Source organism: Cornus florida, unplaced genomic scaffold, assembly GCF_030987335.1.
Source record: "Cornus florida cultivar Cherokee Brave unplaced genomic scaffold, ASM3098733v1 CherokeeBrave_3.0.0_Hap2_Chr02, whole genome shotgun sequence".
NCBI classification, from domain to species: Eukaryota; Viridiplantae; Streptophyta; class Magnoliopsida; order Cornales; family Cornaceae; genus Cornus; species Cornus florida.
Genome location: NW_026775572.1, coordinates 43,808,324 through 43,827,028, shown reverse-complemented (window position 1 = coordinate 43,827,028; position 18,705 = coordinate 43,808,324). Strand labels below are relative to the sequence as shown.

General features: G+C 30.9%; 3 protein-coding genes and 1 long non-coding RNA gene across 7 annotated transcripts; 2 read left to right on the top strand and 2 right to left on the bottom strand.

Annotated features, from left to right (window-relative positions):
* The first annotated feature begins 3,013 nt into the window (after positions 1-3,013).
* LOC132294816 (nodulin-related protein 1-like) lies at positions 3,014-3,730 on the top strand. The gene has a single exon (XM_059792815.1). The coding sequence runs from the start codon at positions 3,079-3,081 to the stop codon at positions 3,517-3,519; it is 441 nt and encodes a 146-aa protein (XP_059648798.1). The 5' UTR covers positions 3,014-3,078; the 3' UTR covers positions 3,520-3,730.
* A 2,352-nt stretch (positions 3,731-6,082) lies between these two features.
* On the bottom strand, positions 6,083-8,662 carry LOC132294813 (remorin 1.4-like). The gene is made up of 6 exons (XM_059792814.1): positions 8,529-8,662; positions 7,917-8,014; positions 7,455-7,691; positions 7,078-7,357; positions 6,560-6,641; positions 6,083-6,350 (listed from the first exon to the last, which is right to left on the bottom strand). Exons 1-6 carry the CDS (start codon positions 8,573-8,575, stop codon positions 6,159-6,161), a joined length of 936 nt encoding a protein of 311 aa, XP_059648797.1. The 5' UTR covers positions 8,576-8,662; the 3' UTR covers positions 6,083-6,158.
* On the top strand, positions 6,169-18,118 carry LOC132294814 (uncharacterized). 4 transcript variants are annotated; one of them, XR_009478218.1, is made up of 7 exons: positions 6,169-6,308; positions 7,187-7,360; positions 7,510-7,706; positions 8,619-8,716; positions 8,827-8,937; positions 15,289-15,380; positions 17,543-18,118. It is a non-coding gene; the product is annotated as an uncharacterized LOC132294814 (long non-coding RNA). The 4 variants fall into 4 exon arrangements; XR_009478217.1 differs by lacking the exon at positions 15,289-15,380 and having other exon boundaries at positions 17,543-18,115; XR_009478219.1 differs by lacking the exon at positions 17,543-18,118 and having other exon boundaries at positions 15,289-16,285.
* On the bottom strand, positions 9,173-13,223 carry LOC132294812 (heparanase-like protein 2). The gene is made up of 9 exons (XM_059792813.1): positions 12,755-13,223; positions 12,572-12,608; positions 11,638-11,821; positions 11,178-11,341; positions 10,858-11,091; positions 10,507-10,696; positions 10,279-10,404; positions 10,084-10,183; positions 9,173-9,980 (listed from the first exon to the last, which is right to left on the bottom strand). Exons 1-9 carry the CDS (start codon positions 12,962-12,964, stop codon positions 9,651-9,653), a joined length of 1,575 nt encoding a protein of 524 aa, XP_059648796.1. The 5' UTR covers positions 12,965-13,223; the 3' UTR covers positions 9,173-9,650.
* Positions 18,119-18,705: the final 587 nt, after the last annotated feature.

Sequence of the window (18,705 nt, the reverse complement as noted above, 5' to 3'; positions counted from 1 at the left end):
AAAATATATATGAAATTGACAAGTCTCAATGAATATGATATAGTTGACTTTTAACATATTCAGCCCTTTGAGGTATAATTCCCCTATCCACAAAAAAAATAAACAATAATAATAATAATAATAAAGGACATATATTTTTGAATCTCTCAATATATTTGTTCATTCTAAAATTTTAATATCCGTAGTTTACAATTATTCTGAAGTACTTTGCACTCCAAGCTTGAGAAAAGATTTATTATTTCTTTTTTTCAAAAAAATCGAATGAAGTAGTATTAGTGAATTGAAAATTGGAAATGGGGAGTATAAATACATTTCCTTTTATTTAATTTGGAATACATCAACTAATATGAAAGTAGTGAAAAAAAACAAAACTAATATGAAAGTACTTTTAAGAAATGCAATAGTTGTTTTATAATTCAATTGAGTACTCAATTATGCACAAATTAAATGAATATTTAATTATGTTTGATATGCAATTTAAATGTAAAAGAATAAGTTTCACTTAAAATGTAATAAAATTTTAAATTAACCAGACTTTACTTATCTAAAGCACTTGAATTTCAAATAAATATCAAAAGGATTTTCAATTTACAACTAAAACTTTAAACTTCAACACTTAAATTTAACTCTTAAAATTTTTAATAATTTTTTTTAGCACAAATTTTAAGTACTTAACACCTAAGATTTATTTTTAAAAAAAAATTACTTTCATTAATTATGTGAATATTATGTCTATTCTTGAATTCCCAAAAGACACGAATAATTTTTGAAAAGTTGTATTGGTTATTAAATTTTAGGGTAAAGTACAGCCACACCCTTTGAGGTTTGGCAAAAGGATATTAAGAGGAAACTTACCTGTTTTTTGGACAAAGATACCCCTCGAAGGTTCAAAAATGGACAAAGACACCCCTTTACATGAAAATTTGACCAAATTATCCTTTGACCGTTTAAGAGACTTTTTTAACTTTGCAATTTAATAAATTGAACCAATCTATCATCATGAATAATTTATGTATTAAAAAAAAGTTAAAAAAAACTTTATATTGTTCCCTTTTTTTCTTTTTTTGTTATTTACTTTATAAATGTCTCAACTTTTAAAAAATGTAGACGTTTAAAATGATTTTTTGATTCAATACATATATTTCAAATAAATTAAATTTTGTTATTACTTCTTTTCTTTTTTTTTTTTTTTTTTAAATTAAGATGCTTAATTCTTTCATCTAAAAAAATTAAACTAATCTCTTTTCCTTAAAAATAAAAAATATGGTACCAGTATAACTTTATTAATCTTAAATTATATATTAAATATTATGCATTTCCCAATATAAAAGAAAATAGGTACGAGTATAACTTTATGCATCTTAACTTTATACATGCCTTTGTTTTTTTTTTTTTTTCTTTTCTTTCCCTTTGTTTTATTATTATTATTTTTCCCTTTTATGTTGGGAAGTGCATAATATTTTATATATAATTTAAAATGCATAAAGTTATACTGGTACCATATTTTTTTATTTTCAAGGAAAAGAGATTGGTTTAATTTTTTTAGATGAAATAATTAAGCATCTTAATTTAAAAAAAAAAAAAGAAAAAGAAAAGAAGTAATAACAAAATATAATTTATTTGAAATATATGTATTGGATCAAAAAATCATTTTAGATGTCTACATTTTTAAGAAGTTGGGACATTTATAAAGTAAATAACAAAAAAAAAAAAAAAAAAAGTGAACAATATAAAGTTGTTGTTGTTTTTTTTTTTTTTTGTTGTTACTTTTTTTTTTTATTCATAAATTGTTTATAAGGGTAGATTGGTCCAATTTATTAAATTGTAAAGTTAAAAAAGTCTCATAAACGGTCAAAGGATAATTTGGTCAATTTTTCATGTAAAGGGATGTCTTTGTCCATTTTTTTACTTTCAGGGGGTGTCTTTGTTCAAAAAATAAGTAAGTTTTATCTAAGTGTTCTTTTGCCAAACCTCAGGGGGTGTGGTTGTACTTTATCCTAAATTTTAAAAGTCACGTCTATTTTAATTGTAGAAGCTTGTTTGGTGTTGATCTTGTAATGAATATGCTGATTTTGTGAATTGAGTTGACATATAAAATTCTAAAAAGCATTATAGTGTTTGATAATGCATTGTATAAAGTATTTTTTAATAATTAAAATACTTTTAAATTTGTTTGATAATAATATTATTTAAAATATTAGTAAAATTTTATAAAGAAAGGGATACAAATGTCTTTAAATCTCTACCATTTAAAAGTGTTTTTTTTTTTTCAAACACATCTAATTCTTTTAATAAATAAAAATACTTTTAAGTGCTTTAACAACACTCTTAAATGGGTTCTATTTATACTCTCAACTGTCAAAAACCTTAAACATACCTCATTGTTTTGACCTTCAAAGCTTTTAGTTTGTAGTGAATTTTCTTTCTTCATAATTTTTATTCGATATCTTGAGTTTTCAAAGGGATAAAATTGTGTTTTTAATAGAATATACGTAGTTTTACATCTCATTTTAATATTTTTTTTTTCTCTATTTACTTTTATATTACAATTAAAAACACCAATTCAACGTTTTAAATTTGAAATTAAAAAAAAATTATTTAAAATTTTAATTAAATTTCTTTTAATTTCAAGTACCAATCAACAATTTAGTGCTTCCAATTTCCAAACATAGCATAATTTTGGAGCTATTTTTATCTCAAAATGTGATTGATTTCTATTTTATAACATCCCACATGATTTTTATTCCAATGTGTACATATAGATATATATATGCATATATAGTAAGCGGCAATAATTGTAGAGGACAGTTGGCCAATGCCAAGCCAAACAATGCGTCTGTGGCCGACCGATATCGAACTACCAACATGTGATTTGTCCTCGAAGACCTTGGGCGAGTAACCCAACACGCTTTCTACACAGAAAACGAAGCGTCTCAATCTGAGGGCAAAACTGGAAATCTAACCACCAAAATTTTCCACCATTACCCGACTTAAATATGTCATCCTCAGCAAACCCATCCGATATCTTCTTCAATCCATCTCCATTTTCCTCCCAATTTTCTTTCCAACCAAACAGCCATGGACCTGCATTCTCTCCACAAAGGTGACAAAACCAACGCAAATCACCCCGACAAACACCACCAGCACCAACCGACCAATGCCGAGCTGATGTCCAGCGCCAAGATAGTGGCGGACGCGGCGAAATCCAGCCTCGGAAAGGATTCCAGCGAGGTGGACAAGGCCAAGGTCGCCGGAGCCACCGCCAACCTCCTCAACGCCGCCAATCACTACGGGAAGCTGGACGAGAAGGGCTACGGCAAGTACATCGACAAGGCTGAAGATTATCTCGAGAAGTACTCCCATACCTCCACCACCACCACCACCGGTGGTCATGGCCACTCGACCACCACTACCACCACCACAACCAGCCATTCGTCCTCACATTCCGGTGGTGAGGGCAAAACTGGAGGTGGGTATGGAGACTACCTCAAGATGGCTCAAGGTTTCTTGAAGAAATAATTGGGGGTCCCACTTTTGGGATATCTTTGTGTGCCTTATCCAAAACCCCAAATATATATGTGTTGTTGTTGTTTAAATTACCAGTTTAGATTGTAAATAATTTGACAAATCTGTCAAATGTGGACATTATGTAATCTTCTCCTAATATTGTAACGTATGTGGGATTGTTGAATCTTATATATACTGGAATGTATGGTGTTTTTAGTATTTATTTTTATTTTCCGTGACAAAAAAAGAGGAAAAAAAATAGGTAAACTTGTAGTTTTCATTTTTGTTTAGGGAAAATTACATATAAATGGAGTCAAAGTTTCATATTTACTTAGAGACTGAGTCAAAGTTTCATATTTTTCTAAAATGGATTGCTGAGGTGGCACATGATTTTTTACTGTTTAAAAAATTGTGGTGCCTAAAATGCCCTTCCCTAATAAAAAAGTAGTACCTTCAGTTCAAAAAAGTAGTACCTTCAGTTCAAAAAAGTAATACATTCGGAGAAAAAGTAGTACCTTCACGAGTGTTTAAAAAACATGGTACCTAGACGCCAAAAAGTAGTACCTTCAGTTCAAAAAAGTAGTTACCTTCGAATAAAAAGTAGTACCTTTGCGGAAGGGTATTTTAGGCATCACAATTTCTAAATAGTAAAAAACCATGTGCCACCTCAGCAATCCATTTTAGAGAAATATGGAACTTTGACTCATCCTTTAAGTAAATATGGAACTTTAACTTCATTTATATGTAATTTTCCCTTTTGTTTATTTATTTTTTATACAAATGAAGCAATGATCATGCAGTAGATACGCTAAAATATGGGTCTCAGCATCAAAGTGATAGAGGTTCGGATCGGTTTGGGATAAAATTCAAATCAATCCGGTCCCTCACTGGCTAAATTTAAAACCGAATCGATTCACGGTAACTCTCAATCCGAACCAAACCGATCCGTGAATAACGGATTGGTCCGGTTCGATTTTACGGATTGAGCTTATCAAAAACAGTCACACAACGCTTGAACAAAACACAAAATAACATAAAAATTGGTCATACACACCAATTCGAACATGCAATAGAAGTAAATGAACGGTCATCACATTTCAGTTCAGAAACAAATCCCAAACATTTTTTCCATTTTGTCCTTCCCATCCACTGCAAATTACAACAAATATACATATAAAACAGATACACAATGAAAGCTCATTTATTTGAATCACAGAACTCAAATCAGATTACAACAAATTACAATATTGAAAAAATAAATAAGCAAAAAATCCAAACCTTTATCAGCTGAAAAGATTAAGGAGAAATAAGAAAAATACATAAAATATGTATCAGAGAGTCTTCATTTTTTTATCTGCAAAACCCTTTCCTCTGCTTCTAGTAATTTCTAGTTCTAGGGTTTGCGAGATTGTGTACCTCATGAGTGATGGAGATTTGCAAGATTTCAGAGAAGAGGAGAATAAGAAGATCCGTTCAAAAATCTTATGAACTCACCGGAAAAGAGGTAAATCCAGTTGAAGAGGTTGCCGTTGCTTTGAATCTGGTAAATGATAGTTGAGAACTGTTGGATTGAGAGGCAAGATTGGGAGAGGCGAAGAGCACAAAGGCGAGAGGAGAAGACCGAAGAGGGTGAAGAGAAGAGGCTGAGTTAGTGAGGGAGAGGCGTGGCTGAAATGAGATTGGGGAAATATCGTAATGAAGAGGCGGAGTTAGGGTTAGGTTAGGTAAAAAGAAAAATGAATAAAGAGAAAAAAAAAAGAAAAATGAGAAATAAAATATACTATTATATTGTATGTATATATATATATAATATTAATATATTAACGGTTCGGTTTGGTTCGGTTTGTCTAACGGTTTGGATTGACAACGGTTCGATTCGGATCGGATTTTTCAAAACCCAATCCGTTAACAGAATCGCGGATACCGGATTGTAGATTTTTTAAACCATCACCGAACCATGAAATCTAAAAATCGAACCGAACCACACGGATCGGATCGGATCGGATCGGTTCGAACCGGATTGAGGGATTGACGGATTATTTGTTCACCCCTACAAAGTGATAAAACTGTAGACTATATAAATAAGTTTTTAAATTTTTTTTCTTTTTTTTTTTTTGGTCAAACAGCTCACCAGAATATTTGTGAACACTATTATTATTAAAAATAAAAAAATAAAAAATAATAATGCTTCATGGACTTTGTTCCGCACGCCGGTTGACGTTGACTTGGTGTTCCGCCCTTTATGTAATAATTTCATTGGTATTGCGAATTGGTAATGTCCCACCAGGGCCACCAGTAAAACACAACACATGCCACACAATTTGGAGAAATTGTATAATAGTCCCAATAATTATTAAGCAGTAATTAACCCTCAAGCAAAATATTAAGAAGAACCACACAAAATTGACATATATATTTACATATTAATTAATGATTGACTGTAATAATTTCTCTTCAATCTGACACTCCATAATCACTGAAAATATTAATTTTTTAAGTCATGAACACTATTATATATATATATATATCCTTAATTAAATCCTGCGGCCAAACTCATTGTCAAACTTGGTTCATGTAGGAATAACATACAAATATATAAATAACCCACATCTGTGTGATTTTACAATTTGAAACTTGGTTATTGGTGAGAGTTAGAAGTAGAAACATGTTGCTGGAACTTTCCCAATTGATCTGATTTTATTTGCCTTCTCTCTCACCTTAAGCTCCTCGTCTCTTTGATTTTTCTCTGCCTGAGTTCTTGCTCCTCCGGCAATCTGATCAACCCTTTCCATTTCACTGCGGTAATGTTTCATGGCTTTTGCTCTTCTCAGCTCCAATTTTCTCTGCAGTTTAATACTAGGTTTCAGTTTTAAATGATTGCGTTACTGTTTGATAGCACCAAATGAGTGCATTGGATTAAATCGGAGAAAATTTAGTTCAACGTTGTAACTAAATTCCTTACGATTCCAAATCCAAGCCGTTCATTTGGTGCTCCGAAACATAGCATCATCATTGGAGTGTTTTAGATAAAAGGGTTAAAAAGAAACAGAACCTCTGTTTTATCCAATTTTTGTTTGGCTTTCGTCTTCTTTTTGTTCTCCCAGATGACAATTTTGGTATCCAATTTATCAAACCTGAAAATTGAAACTTGTTCATTAGTGGGTAAACAAAATCCATTTCTGATTTATAGTATTAGGAAAATAGAAGCAAGATTTTACTTTTAGTTTTAAAATTAAAAAAAAAAAAATATTCCACTATTTGATTGTTGAGGTCAAGGAGTTCCAAAGATTCCAAATCCACCCCAAAAGTGGAGTTTCATCATTTTCCAAAATTTCAAAGCATTCCCACCGTGGTGGAATCGAGTCCAAACTGGGCTTAAAATTAGGGTTTCTGGTGCCCTAATTTATGAATTCAAGTTGAAGGTATCAAAAGGACATTGCAAAGGATTTAACAAAAAGAATGGCGCTTGGTTAATTTCAATGGAGTAGGATTCATGTGGTCTTTTTTAAAGTAGTTTGATAAAGTCTTTTTCGATATTACTCAAAAATCTCTCATGAAACAAAAAAGTACCTTTCTTTGATAGTATCTAGTTGAGCTTTCTCCCAAGCATCTGCTTTACTTTCCCCTATTCCAGGTCTTGTTGAATTCTGTCTTCTGACTTCAGTTGATGGGAATGCAGATTGTTTGGTGGATGGAATATCAGGTTTTGGAGCTGAACTTCCCGGTCCTGTACCGGCATTGCTGCTACGTTGCTCTGCCAAAGTTGGAGTCCTTTTGATAGATGGGGCAGGACCAGCAAGCTTTTCGGGCTTCTTTGCATTTGTGTCATCACTTATTGGTGCCCTCTTGTCTGGTATATCCAATTTTTCATTGAAACTATAACAGAACATCATACATACATATATATATATATGGTATAGAATTATCTTCAAAATTGTTCCTCTTACCAGATTCTTGTATGCGAGTTGTTTTATCTTCTGTTTTACTCTTGGTCTTGCTCAGAGAGGTACCAGGGCCCTCGCTCGCCTTTTTTTGATCCCGGATGCTTGATTCTTCAAGTGATGTGATGGCAAATGCAGCTGCTGCAACTGCTGTTGGGAAATCATCATCATCGCCAAAATCATCACTCTGACTCATTAGCGCTGAAAATTGTCTCCGGAACCAGTTTTGCGATTTTTTCTTCTCTGCAAAATCATCAGGTTTTGTTTTCGTTATGCCATCTATAAAATTTTATGTACCATGGATGAATAGATCCATGTGACAAATGGATGACTAAGGTGTCTATTATATGTTAAAAATTTATGCAATATGAAAAGTATAGGAGAATAATTAACAGATTTTCTTCTATATTTTCTCCCCTTTTCTCGAGCAGTGAAATTTAGGGGAAATTGTGAAAAATGTAGGTGTACCTCCTTTGAAGGATTGAGATTTCTGGGATGGTGCCTTTTGATCTCTGATGGTGCCAATCTCTTCTTTGTTTTCCGGTTCTACACCAGAAAATCTCACCCTAACAGATAGGGGTCAAATAGTCATTGAAAACCAAATCTTAGGGAGCATAAATTGAAATCAACAATGAATACAAATTTTTGTATGTTAATTTATAGGCACATATATATTTACACCAAAAAAAAAAAAAAACGAATCTGTAATTTCCTAGTTATACTTCCTCATACAATCAGTTTTGTTATGTGGTCCGAAAATTTATTAGATTCTTTAATGGCTTTAATATTCAATTGGTAGTTTAGATGGTATTGGGGCATTGAATTAGAAGCACTGAGTTTACAGAGTAATAGAAATTCGGGAAATAGTTGCCAATTAGCAGTTTTAAGTAAGAAATATTCAATAGCAAAGGAAATAAATAAATAAATAATTTGTTGTAGTGCCAAAAACCTGTTGAAATCACTGCTGAATTAGAATGATGCATGCCCTTTTTTTGTCACATAATGTGTGTAATATGTGTCTACGGATTATTGTGCTTGTGTGGATGAACATCATGAATTCTCAAAGAATGGTATAATTACCTCACTTGCTTGATTAAACTATCTATATTGTTGATTAAACTATCCATATTCTTCAATACCACATCTGCTCTGAAATTTATTGTTTTGCAGGAACGATTCGTTGCATATTTGAAGGAGAAGTGTTGGAAGACGGAAAATTCGTTGAGATTGGTGAAAGGGTGTGGATAGGGTAGGAGGGTGAAGCAAAGGTGAGAAAATGTGCTTAATCTGCATGCAAGGAATGTGTTCTTTTCTTTCAACTCATGCTTGGTTTTTCATGTTGTACTTTCTCCAGTCCTTTGTGTTTTCCTTTTTGCAGGTTTCTTCACTCGAAAGTTTATAGAAAGTGGAGTAGAATCTCTTTCTTGTGCTGAGCTTTTCTGCTGTTTGAAATATGGATACAACTCTTTTCCTTCGAGAATCTGTTATGGTAAGCAAAACTTGTAAACCGGTTTTACTTTATTTTGCTCAACGCATGCCTTAGTAGTTGAAGTACCCGTGTCAGCAAGGCATATTTAATAATTTAATTTTATTGTTTTTGCATAGCTAACTATTTTAGTGTGCTTCAAAATAGGAGTCAAAATTAGGGACTTGAAAAAAATCAATCAAATTAGGGGGGACTTGAAAATAATCAATCAAATTAGGAGACTATAGACTTAATGAAAATCTTCTTGTGCCTCAGCGTTAGGGATGTTGATAGGGAAATGTCTCCCTTTCAAAATTCAGTTCATCCATAATTTTGACAACTACAATTCTGAACAAAATTTAAGGTAGAAACTTGTTTAAAAAAATATATAGTTATATATATAACAAAATTTTTAACGACCCTAACCATTGTTAACTTATTGTTAGGAATCCAAAAATCATGTAAAATAATGAAGAGGACAAAAACATAATACACAGCTCATCCAGAAATTGTGTTCTAGGCAATTGTTATTGGGGCAAGATTGTTGAGAGGGAGAAAAAAAAGTGAAGAAAAGAAAAGGGAGGGAAAAAGAAAGAGGAACATGAAATAAAGAAAGATAATCTCATTGATTAAAATGTCTACTAGAACTTCAACTACACAAACAAAAACTTCTTAACTACCAATAATAAAAAAAAAACATAATAGAAAAAAGAAAAAGAAAAATAAACATATATACTTTATTTAGCACAGGCAGGGGCCTGAAAGCCTTTCAAAGTCGCATAGACAAAAGAATCCGGTGAAACTCGGATAGGAGTGGTAGGATCCGCAAGCTGCGGACCCATCTTTGGGATGTCCGAATCATTGGTGAGCTTCAATGGTGTCCCATTTAGCAGCAACACATCACTCTGAATGTCACCCCCTTCCGGGGTCAAATGGTACTCTTCTCTTTGCTGTTGTGGTACATAGTCCTTCTTCTCAGCGAACAAGTTCAAGTTCATGTCATTCAAGACCGAAACTTCAAATGTGGTGGAGTTTGACAAGTTGATTAGTAGTATAGTAATATCCTCCTGAAACCCCCAAAAAAAAAAAAAAAAAATTGAATCCGATTAACAAACTCTAATAAGTTATATCAAATAAATAATAACTTTGAATTTGAAAGAAGTAGCTTACACCACTCTTTGTACAATGCGAATAAGCACGCAAATATGCAGAACCATCGTGACTTGTAGAAAGTACTTTGCTACCCATTAGGCGATGCCACAAAAGAGCACTGTAAAAGCACATTTAAACACATAAATAAATAAAACACATTTAGATGATTGATTAGCTTTATTGGATTAATGTACTTAAAACATATAAATTTACCCATAATAATCTGGATTAGGAATGAAAGTTGTAGTGTTTAGGAGAGCATAGTTTCCTCCAATAAGGGCTTGTCTGCAATAAACCTTATGGTCTAAAGTTGAGGTCATGCCCAATTGATCCAAATACCTGTTCAATTCACCAAAAATCAATCCTCATGTTTATGTTCACACACACACACACAAACAAACACACACATTCAATAGATATAGAAGGAGAGAGATTTCTGACCAGAAACCATCAGCAAAGGTGTGTGACACATCTTTGCCACCGCTGTTATAAGCTCCTCCGGCTTCCCCAACCCATGCCCCTGACCATGGGGCAAATAATTTGACACTGTTTGCAACATCTTTGTATGTTTGAGCTATCTGGCTGAGGAAAAAAGGATCTTGGATCTTGTTGATAAGGTCCGCATCATCACCTACGTATATGATCAAACATTCAGAAAACTATTCTCTAAAAGCCGAACCTCTTGTTTCTTAGTTCTAAAAAACACATCAATCATCACCTACGTATATGATCAAACAATCAGAAAACTATCTCAGAAAGCCGAACCTGGATATCGGATTTTTAGATAGATACCTGAACCAAGATTGTAGATATGGTGCGTTACTCCATCAACAACGTCGGGTCCTGTAACCTCAAGGAATTTATTGAACCATTTCTCCTCGTAGAAGCCAGCCGGACCCAAGATTATAGGCCGAGTGCTAGCATTTGGGTACAATTCGTCCACAATTTTTCTGAACATAAGAAAATCTTTCCCATACTGCTCAGCTTCAATTCTTGCAGAAACACCTTCTCCACATAGCTCATTTCCTAGAGAAAATTAATATAATGCTCATCAATTTATTAACATATAAACACAACACCCACAATTAAACATAAAACTTAATGTTAATTACCAAGTTCATACGAGTCAATGTCGTATTCTTTTTTGAGATTGTAAACCATAAAATCACGGGCGTTTAGCGATTCCCAGTCACCGTCATAAACAGGGTTCGAAGATTTATCGTCTTGGTTCTTTGTCTTCCCCATTAGAGCATTCAAACCAAATGTGAGCTTAGCTCTGCATCAACACACAAAACACATTTGAATTCAACTATAGCTCTTGCATATATAGTTGCATGTTTTACTTTTACCCAGTATATACATAGAGGGTTACAGAAAATATATATGAATAGGGTTACATAATTTATACATATATATATCTAAATATATCTATCATAAACACTTTTGGTTAGTACACTTAAAGTGTAACTATAAGTCTGCCTGCAAAAACACATTATATACACACACTTAGAAAAATTAAGAAAAAAGAAAAGAAAAAAGATGTGTGAGTGTAATATATATATATATATATACCCGGTTTTGTTGAGAAAGTCCATGATTTGATCCCATCTTTTCATCTCGAGGCAACCATTAGTAAATTTGAACAAACCATCGTCCTTTTTTTTGAATTGTGGGCATTCACCTGCAGCTGGTCCAACATTGTAGGTGAGCTGATCTTGCAATGAACCTCCAATTCTGATTCTCATTGGACCAAATGCTGCAAATTTAATTAAAAACAAACAGTTAAGCTAGCTTTTAAAAATTGTAATGATTTAGTATATAACATCATAAATCAGAGTAAATTCTACCAAATTAGGAAAAATAAAAAAGGTTGGATTGCCTAGTAAGATTCCTTGATTTTAATGCTTTTTGATTAGAAAGAAATAATTTAATTCCATTATATATTAATCTAATTGATATTTAACACATCCATACTACAAAAAAATTAAAAATAAAATTATTTGATATATACACACACACACACACACACACAAATTTATAGATATATATTTGTAAATACTTATACAGCTTAGTGTTTAGGCATGCAATTATCTAATAATTAATTTATTAGATTATTATAGAAACTCCAAAAAAATAAGGAAGTAATTATTCATAAATTCTTAAGTCCTCTTCCCTTAAAATTGTAGTATTCTAAAGATATTTGTAAACCATTTTTTAAAATCTTTTTTTTAGGAAAAAAAAAATTAAAAAAACGAATTATTGCACAAATTCTATAACAGCTTCTTAAATAGTTTGGGATATTTGTTAAAAAAAACAAAAAACAAAAATTCAATAGAACAGCTCATTATTATTATTATTATTTATATCTTGGCAAGAAATTCATACACCCACATGCTGGCCGGCTTTATTATAAAGCTCATCAATAGCATACATCTATAAATCAAATATCAAATATCAAATATCAAATATAAGGTACAAGTATAATAAATTAAGTATATGAGCTCACCCTTGACAGCATTGAAAAGAATCTTGTTTCCCAAATCCTGCCAGCATTATATAAACATAAATATGAAATTGAGACAAAAGTACCAAATTATTGAAGTTCAATTTAATTATATATATATACACACACAAACTACCAAAAAAAAAAAATTTGACACACTAGTGTATATATATATATATACTATACCAGATTGAGAAGGCCGGCCTTGCCCCATGGACATTGATTGTAGTCACACTTATCACTAGGCCACCAGTCTAAGGTTGCGCAAATAAAATTTGGATCGGTTTTGGCTATCGTTGTCACCGATTTAATCGTGACTTTAACCTCATCAGCAAAAGACACAGAAAAAAAACATGAAACAAGAAACAAAAACACAATCACCGCCTTTGAAGCCATAGATCTCACCAAGTTCAGCTTTTGATGAAGTGATACGATGGTGTGTGTATATATATATATATATATGAAAAAAAAGAATAATGATTTAGAGATAAGATTAACTTAAACGTTATCCAAATATCCAAAATAAATAATGATTCACAATCACAATACAAGACTGAGTATTAGCTTAAAGTTAGTAACAATCCAAACAAATGCTATCCAGTTTGTTATAATGTCGATTATGTTTTGACCCAACCTATGCTTATTTAACATCGAATTTGAATATTATAAAATACTAATTAATATATATATTTATTTATATTTATATGATAAAATATAAAAATTGAAGCTAATGAATAAAATATTCATATTGTACTCGCAATTTTATTTTTCCTATAATTTATTGGACTTTTCATAAGTCACATTCTTATCAAAAATCAAAATTGTAATGGGTGTTAGGGTTGATTTATATGTTACAAGGCATTCTTTAAAAATTATTTTTGGTCCCCATGAACTTGTTTAAACATGGATTATCAAACTTGTGTTGTTTTATTCTAATTTTGGTATTTATATATATATATATATATATATATTCCTCGTTGTCCACCAAAACAGTTGTTCCAATAATTATGGATTAGATATATTTGACAACTCATTCAATATCGAAATCACTATCTTACTCCAATAGGTTAGGTTTCTAGGAAGGATAAATAAAATGGGACACACAAAGTATGTATATATTCTTCAACTCATTTAATGGGACAACAACTCCTGTTTAATGAAATTTAATCGTTACATTTACTGTAAGTATACAATTATATATTACACACATAGATATGCTATGGAATTTCAAGATACCTTGTTACCTTCTTAGGCTGTTGAATTTTAGCTGGATTGAATGCTTTCATATGCATTAGGCCTCTTGCTTTTGTTGGCCTTTTCAGTATTAGGCCTATAAGTTCAATTGGCGACTCCCGTACTTATGAATTTCCGAAAAAAAGAAATTTTCCTTTGAATAAAAGAGATATAGGTTGAATATTAATTTACTTTTTTAATTTTGTCTTTGAATAATATATATATATATATATATATATTAAAAGACGAATGGCTAATGTAGTTATTCTCCTCTCTCTCTCTCTCTCTCTCTCTCTCTCTCTCTATATATATATATATATATATATATATATATATTTCATATCAAGAAAAATAATGAACTTAGTTACCATAGAATATCAACAATGTTGTATTCCGGCCGATGAACAATAATAATTAATTCCTATGTGCAAACAATAAAAATAATGAACTATTTCCTTACTTGTTTGGTATGATTTAGTAAAAAGTTTATCAAAGTTATAAACTAAGGGGGTGTATATATAGGCTAAGTTACCTATCATTCGAATTGAAAAATTGTTACATATTTTTAGTGCTATGACAAAATAATTAAGAAAGGACATTATTCTTATAAGAAAAGGGGGTGTTTGAACATTCTTATTTTATCATATATATTTCAAATAAAAATTAACCATACATACAAACACACACACATATATATGTTTCACACTATTCTATATATATATATGTGTGTGTGTGTGTGTGTGTTTGACGTTAATAAGTTGGCGCAAATCCAAAAGAATCAAAATTACAAGAATTTAAAGTTCAATTGTTTATGTTCTTAACCAAAGGAAATTTAGCTTAATAGTTATGTGTGTGAGTAGGTCTGTGATTATTATTGTCAATAAAAAAATAATTATATTCTTAGAGTCTTAGACAATGCAAAATACTATTTTAATGTGTTAGGGGCTGATTTTTATGTCACCAAAGTTTTAATATCATTTTTGGTCTCCATGACTATGTTTAAACATGGATTGTTGAAGAACTTTTCAATTTTTTATTTTTATTTAACATTATTATTTATTTTTTTGGAAGACATAATAAAAAAGTTTTTGGAGTACTCGTATTTTTTAATGTCCGCACATAGCTTACAATTTCTAGAGGTTGTTTCATTGTAATTTTGATATAATTTTTGTTTTTCCTAAGTTACTTTTGATATAATTCTTCAAGTCATGTAATGGGAGATCATCATCAACCTCTATTTGAATGAAATTTCAATCCCTTTTTTTTTTTTTTTCCTTCGAAAACATAAATAAATGAGCACTGCAAGTGCAAAAATAAAATCATTTGCCTCAATAAATTATATTACAGTTTGGGCCTTTGACAAAGTCCATTACTGAAACAAAAGAAGTCGAATAGGAGCAAACAAGGAACAAGCCCAATACAATTAATAAAAGCAAATAACCGCAATTAACGGATTGATTAACCGTTAATGGTGATTATTTGTGCAGTTTTCGGTGAAGAACACTAGCCCGTGATGTCCGGAGTAAAAAGAGTTCATGTTTTTTTCTTTGGATGAGATGCTTTTTGTTGGATCGCATAGGTTGGTCAACTTCTTCAATCTTGTTCACCTGTACTATCTCTATTTCTGTCTACCAACTTTTTGATTTAAATATTCAACCAAAAAAAAAAACTTTTCGATTTAAATTTTTAATATTAATAATTAATCTATCAATCTTGTTCACTTGCACTACCTCTATTTGTGACGACTTTTCAATTTAACTTTTTAATATTAATAATTAGTCACATATTTATTTTGTGTTAATATTCTTATCTATGCATAAATATTACATACACACAAATAGATAGAGTGAACAAAAAATAGTTGGAATTGTAGAAATGGTAGAAATCGAACTGTCACTTTAATTCGGTTTTGATTTCGGTTCCAAAATAAGAAACCTTTGTTTACGGTTTTGGTTTTGGTTTTGGTTTCGATTTCAAATCCATTAAACCAAACCGAGCCGTAAACTAAAGATACACACACATATATATGTTAAGATAATAATAAACAATAATATAACTTATGTAGATAAAACTTCAGACAAAGTACACAATAATATATTATTTGCCCTATTTGTTGAAGAAAGAAACTTATATTTACTTTGATAAGATAAATTTATGTGGTTTGAAGTGAGTTATTGAGTCTTTTTTTGAAGGTAAAAAATAAAAGTAGAAAAAGCAACTATGGTTCAGAATCGAACCAAACCGGTCTTTATGATTCAGTTTGGTTCGATTCCAAAGTTCAACATTTCGATTTTGGTTCTAAATTTTTAACAACTATTGAAATTAATTTGGTTATAACTATATTGAATCAAACCGTGTGTACCTCACAAATAGATATGTTATATAAATTCAAGATACGTTATTGCCTCTATAATCTCCATTAACTGGACTCTTGTACTCATTTCTAATTTATACAATTATTATATTGAATTCCCGAAAAAAGAAGATATAGTTTAAATATCAGTAAGACATAAATTTATGTCACTTATCATTTTTATTTATTAAATATTATAATTTGTTATTCTTATTATAGAAGTATTCAAAATTACTGCTTTATCATTTAATGCAAGAACACGGGCTTGTGACTGGTCTGCAACTAATTATATATGCTAAATTGCTAATAAACCCAACATATATCACTTAAAATCAAAACAGCCAAGCCTCCCCTCTATGAGTTCGCGAATTTCTGCCGAATTAACTCCTGATTCGTAAATTCATATTCTTAACACAAAACGTTGACCGTCCTTGACGAATCTAATTCGATAACTTTGTTATGACTTGTATTAACTAAATAAGGTTTTTGGTAGATCCAATTCGAAAATATTCCAATCGAAAATAATATAATATATAATAATCCATTAATATCAAGTTAATTGGGTCAGATAACCAATAATATTATCGAATATCAAACTTAATCTGTTTCTAATTCAATTCGTTTACATGTCTTAACCTTAAACCCTCATTCTCATTAATGACAACCTAAACATTTTATAGTGCTCCAATCTGTGACTCGAATCCCACTCCATTGCATCTTGTGGTTTGCAAATGCTAATTATTATTTAAAGACTCTAATATGTTAAACTGCTATACTTACATGGGTGACCTAATGAATAAAGAGTCTTCTGGAATTAATCGTAGACTCTAAAATTTGAAAATTTGTAATAGAAATTTATGCGAAAAAAGAATTCAATGATTTCATAGAAATTAAAACACAAGAGTATGTTTTAAAAAATGGTATTTTTCTATTTGATAATTGGGTTAAGTGCAAAAACTTTCCTATAATATAGGTTATGTGAAAAATACTTTCCTCTGTTTTTTTTAAAATGCACATTTCGTGGGAATCCAATTTTATCATTTTTATTCCTATTTTGCCCCCAACCCTTTTTCTTAAAATCTATACAGTATCATTTTTCACGTTTCTCTTTCGTTCTCAACAAACTCTTCCGTATTTATCAACCCCTAAATTCAACTTCCCCATGGATTAATGCATTGCTTTTTTCTTTTTTCTAATGCATAAAATTAAACAATTTTCTATAGAAATTACCATTGACTAATTCTTGACATAAATATAGAAAATACAGGCTTGAATTTATTCTGATCCTATAGAAAATACAATACAGTGATCTAAAATTCAATCCAGCCATGTGATGTTGTTCAGGATTCTGATGTATTGTTATCTGGGTTATTGAATTTTGGGTTCAGGCCAGTGTCGAATTCGACGGCGAGGATGGGGCGACGCTGGGGACGGTGTTGTTGTAGAAGATGCCGAAGTATTGGCCGGAGATAGTGCAAGGGGTGCGGTAGTTATATTGGAGAAGGTGGAGAAGGAAGAGATGATAGTGATATTGGATCTGGGTTTCTCTAGCATTCGATCGATGGAAGATTCGGACTTGATTCCTTTATTATTAATTTATTATTCATGCATAAAGGATTCAAACTCCCAAATTGTAACAATAAAAAGAACAAGATTAAGATGGGAAGAGAAATCAACCAAATTTTCACCCCTTTTTTTTTTTTCCTCTCTCTATCCATCTATCTATGTCAATATGTCCTTTGTCTTTCCTCTTTTCATTTATTCTCCCTTTAAATGCAAGAATTATCAAGAACTAGTAAGATAAAATTGGAAGAAATGAAAATTAATTTTTTTTGGAAAGAATGAAAATTATTATTATTTTTTTTGGAAAGGAAAGAAAAGTTAAGGGTGTATTATATATTTTGGGACTATTTGATTTGGGTTTTATTATATATGATTTTAGGGTTGTTTGTTTAACTTATTCCATTCTTGGACAAAATGAGATTTATTTTATTCTTATCCCAAACAAACAAAATCCTGCATAAATTGAACAAAATGATCATTTTATATGGCTTGTATTTATACTTATTAGTTCATTCTACTGGAATGAGAGTATTATCGTCATTTTAAGTCTCCAAGGGTTATTTGCGTCAAATCAATAATATAGGGGTGTTTTACATTACACATGACTATTTTGTACTATATCGATAGTAAAGAAAGTTTTTTGCACTTAACCCTTAATAATTTCATGATTATCAACGTGACACAACCATAAATAGTATTGCTAAGAAAAATGTATTTCAAAGTTTATCAAAGTTATTAATGTAAGATTATTTATTAATTGTGTGGCAACATGATTTGTACACGTGATATATTTAATTAATTACTAGTCAACTTATTAATTACCTTTTTGGTAATTAATTATTTAGGAAGTGCTTTCCTTCTTCTCCCTGCCTTTATAAAAATGTATATATCCCATCAATTATATACTTAATGAAACAACACCTATAAAGTTTTATATGTGCAAAAGGCTAAGAAAAAGAAATCAGTTTCCTTGCCTATTATTTGGAGT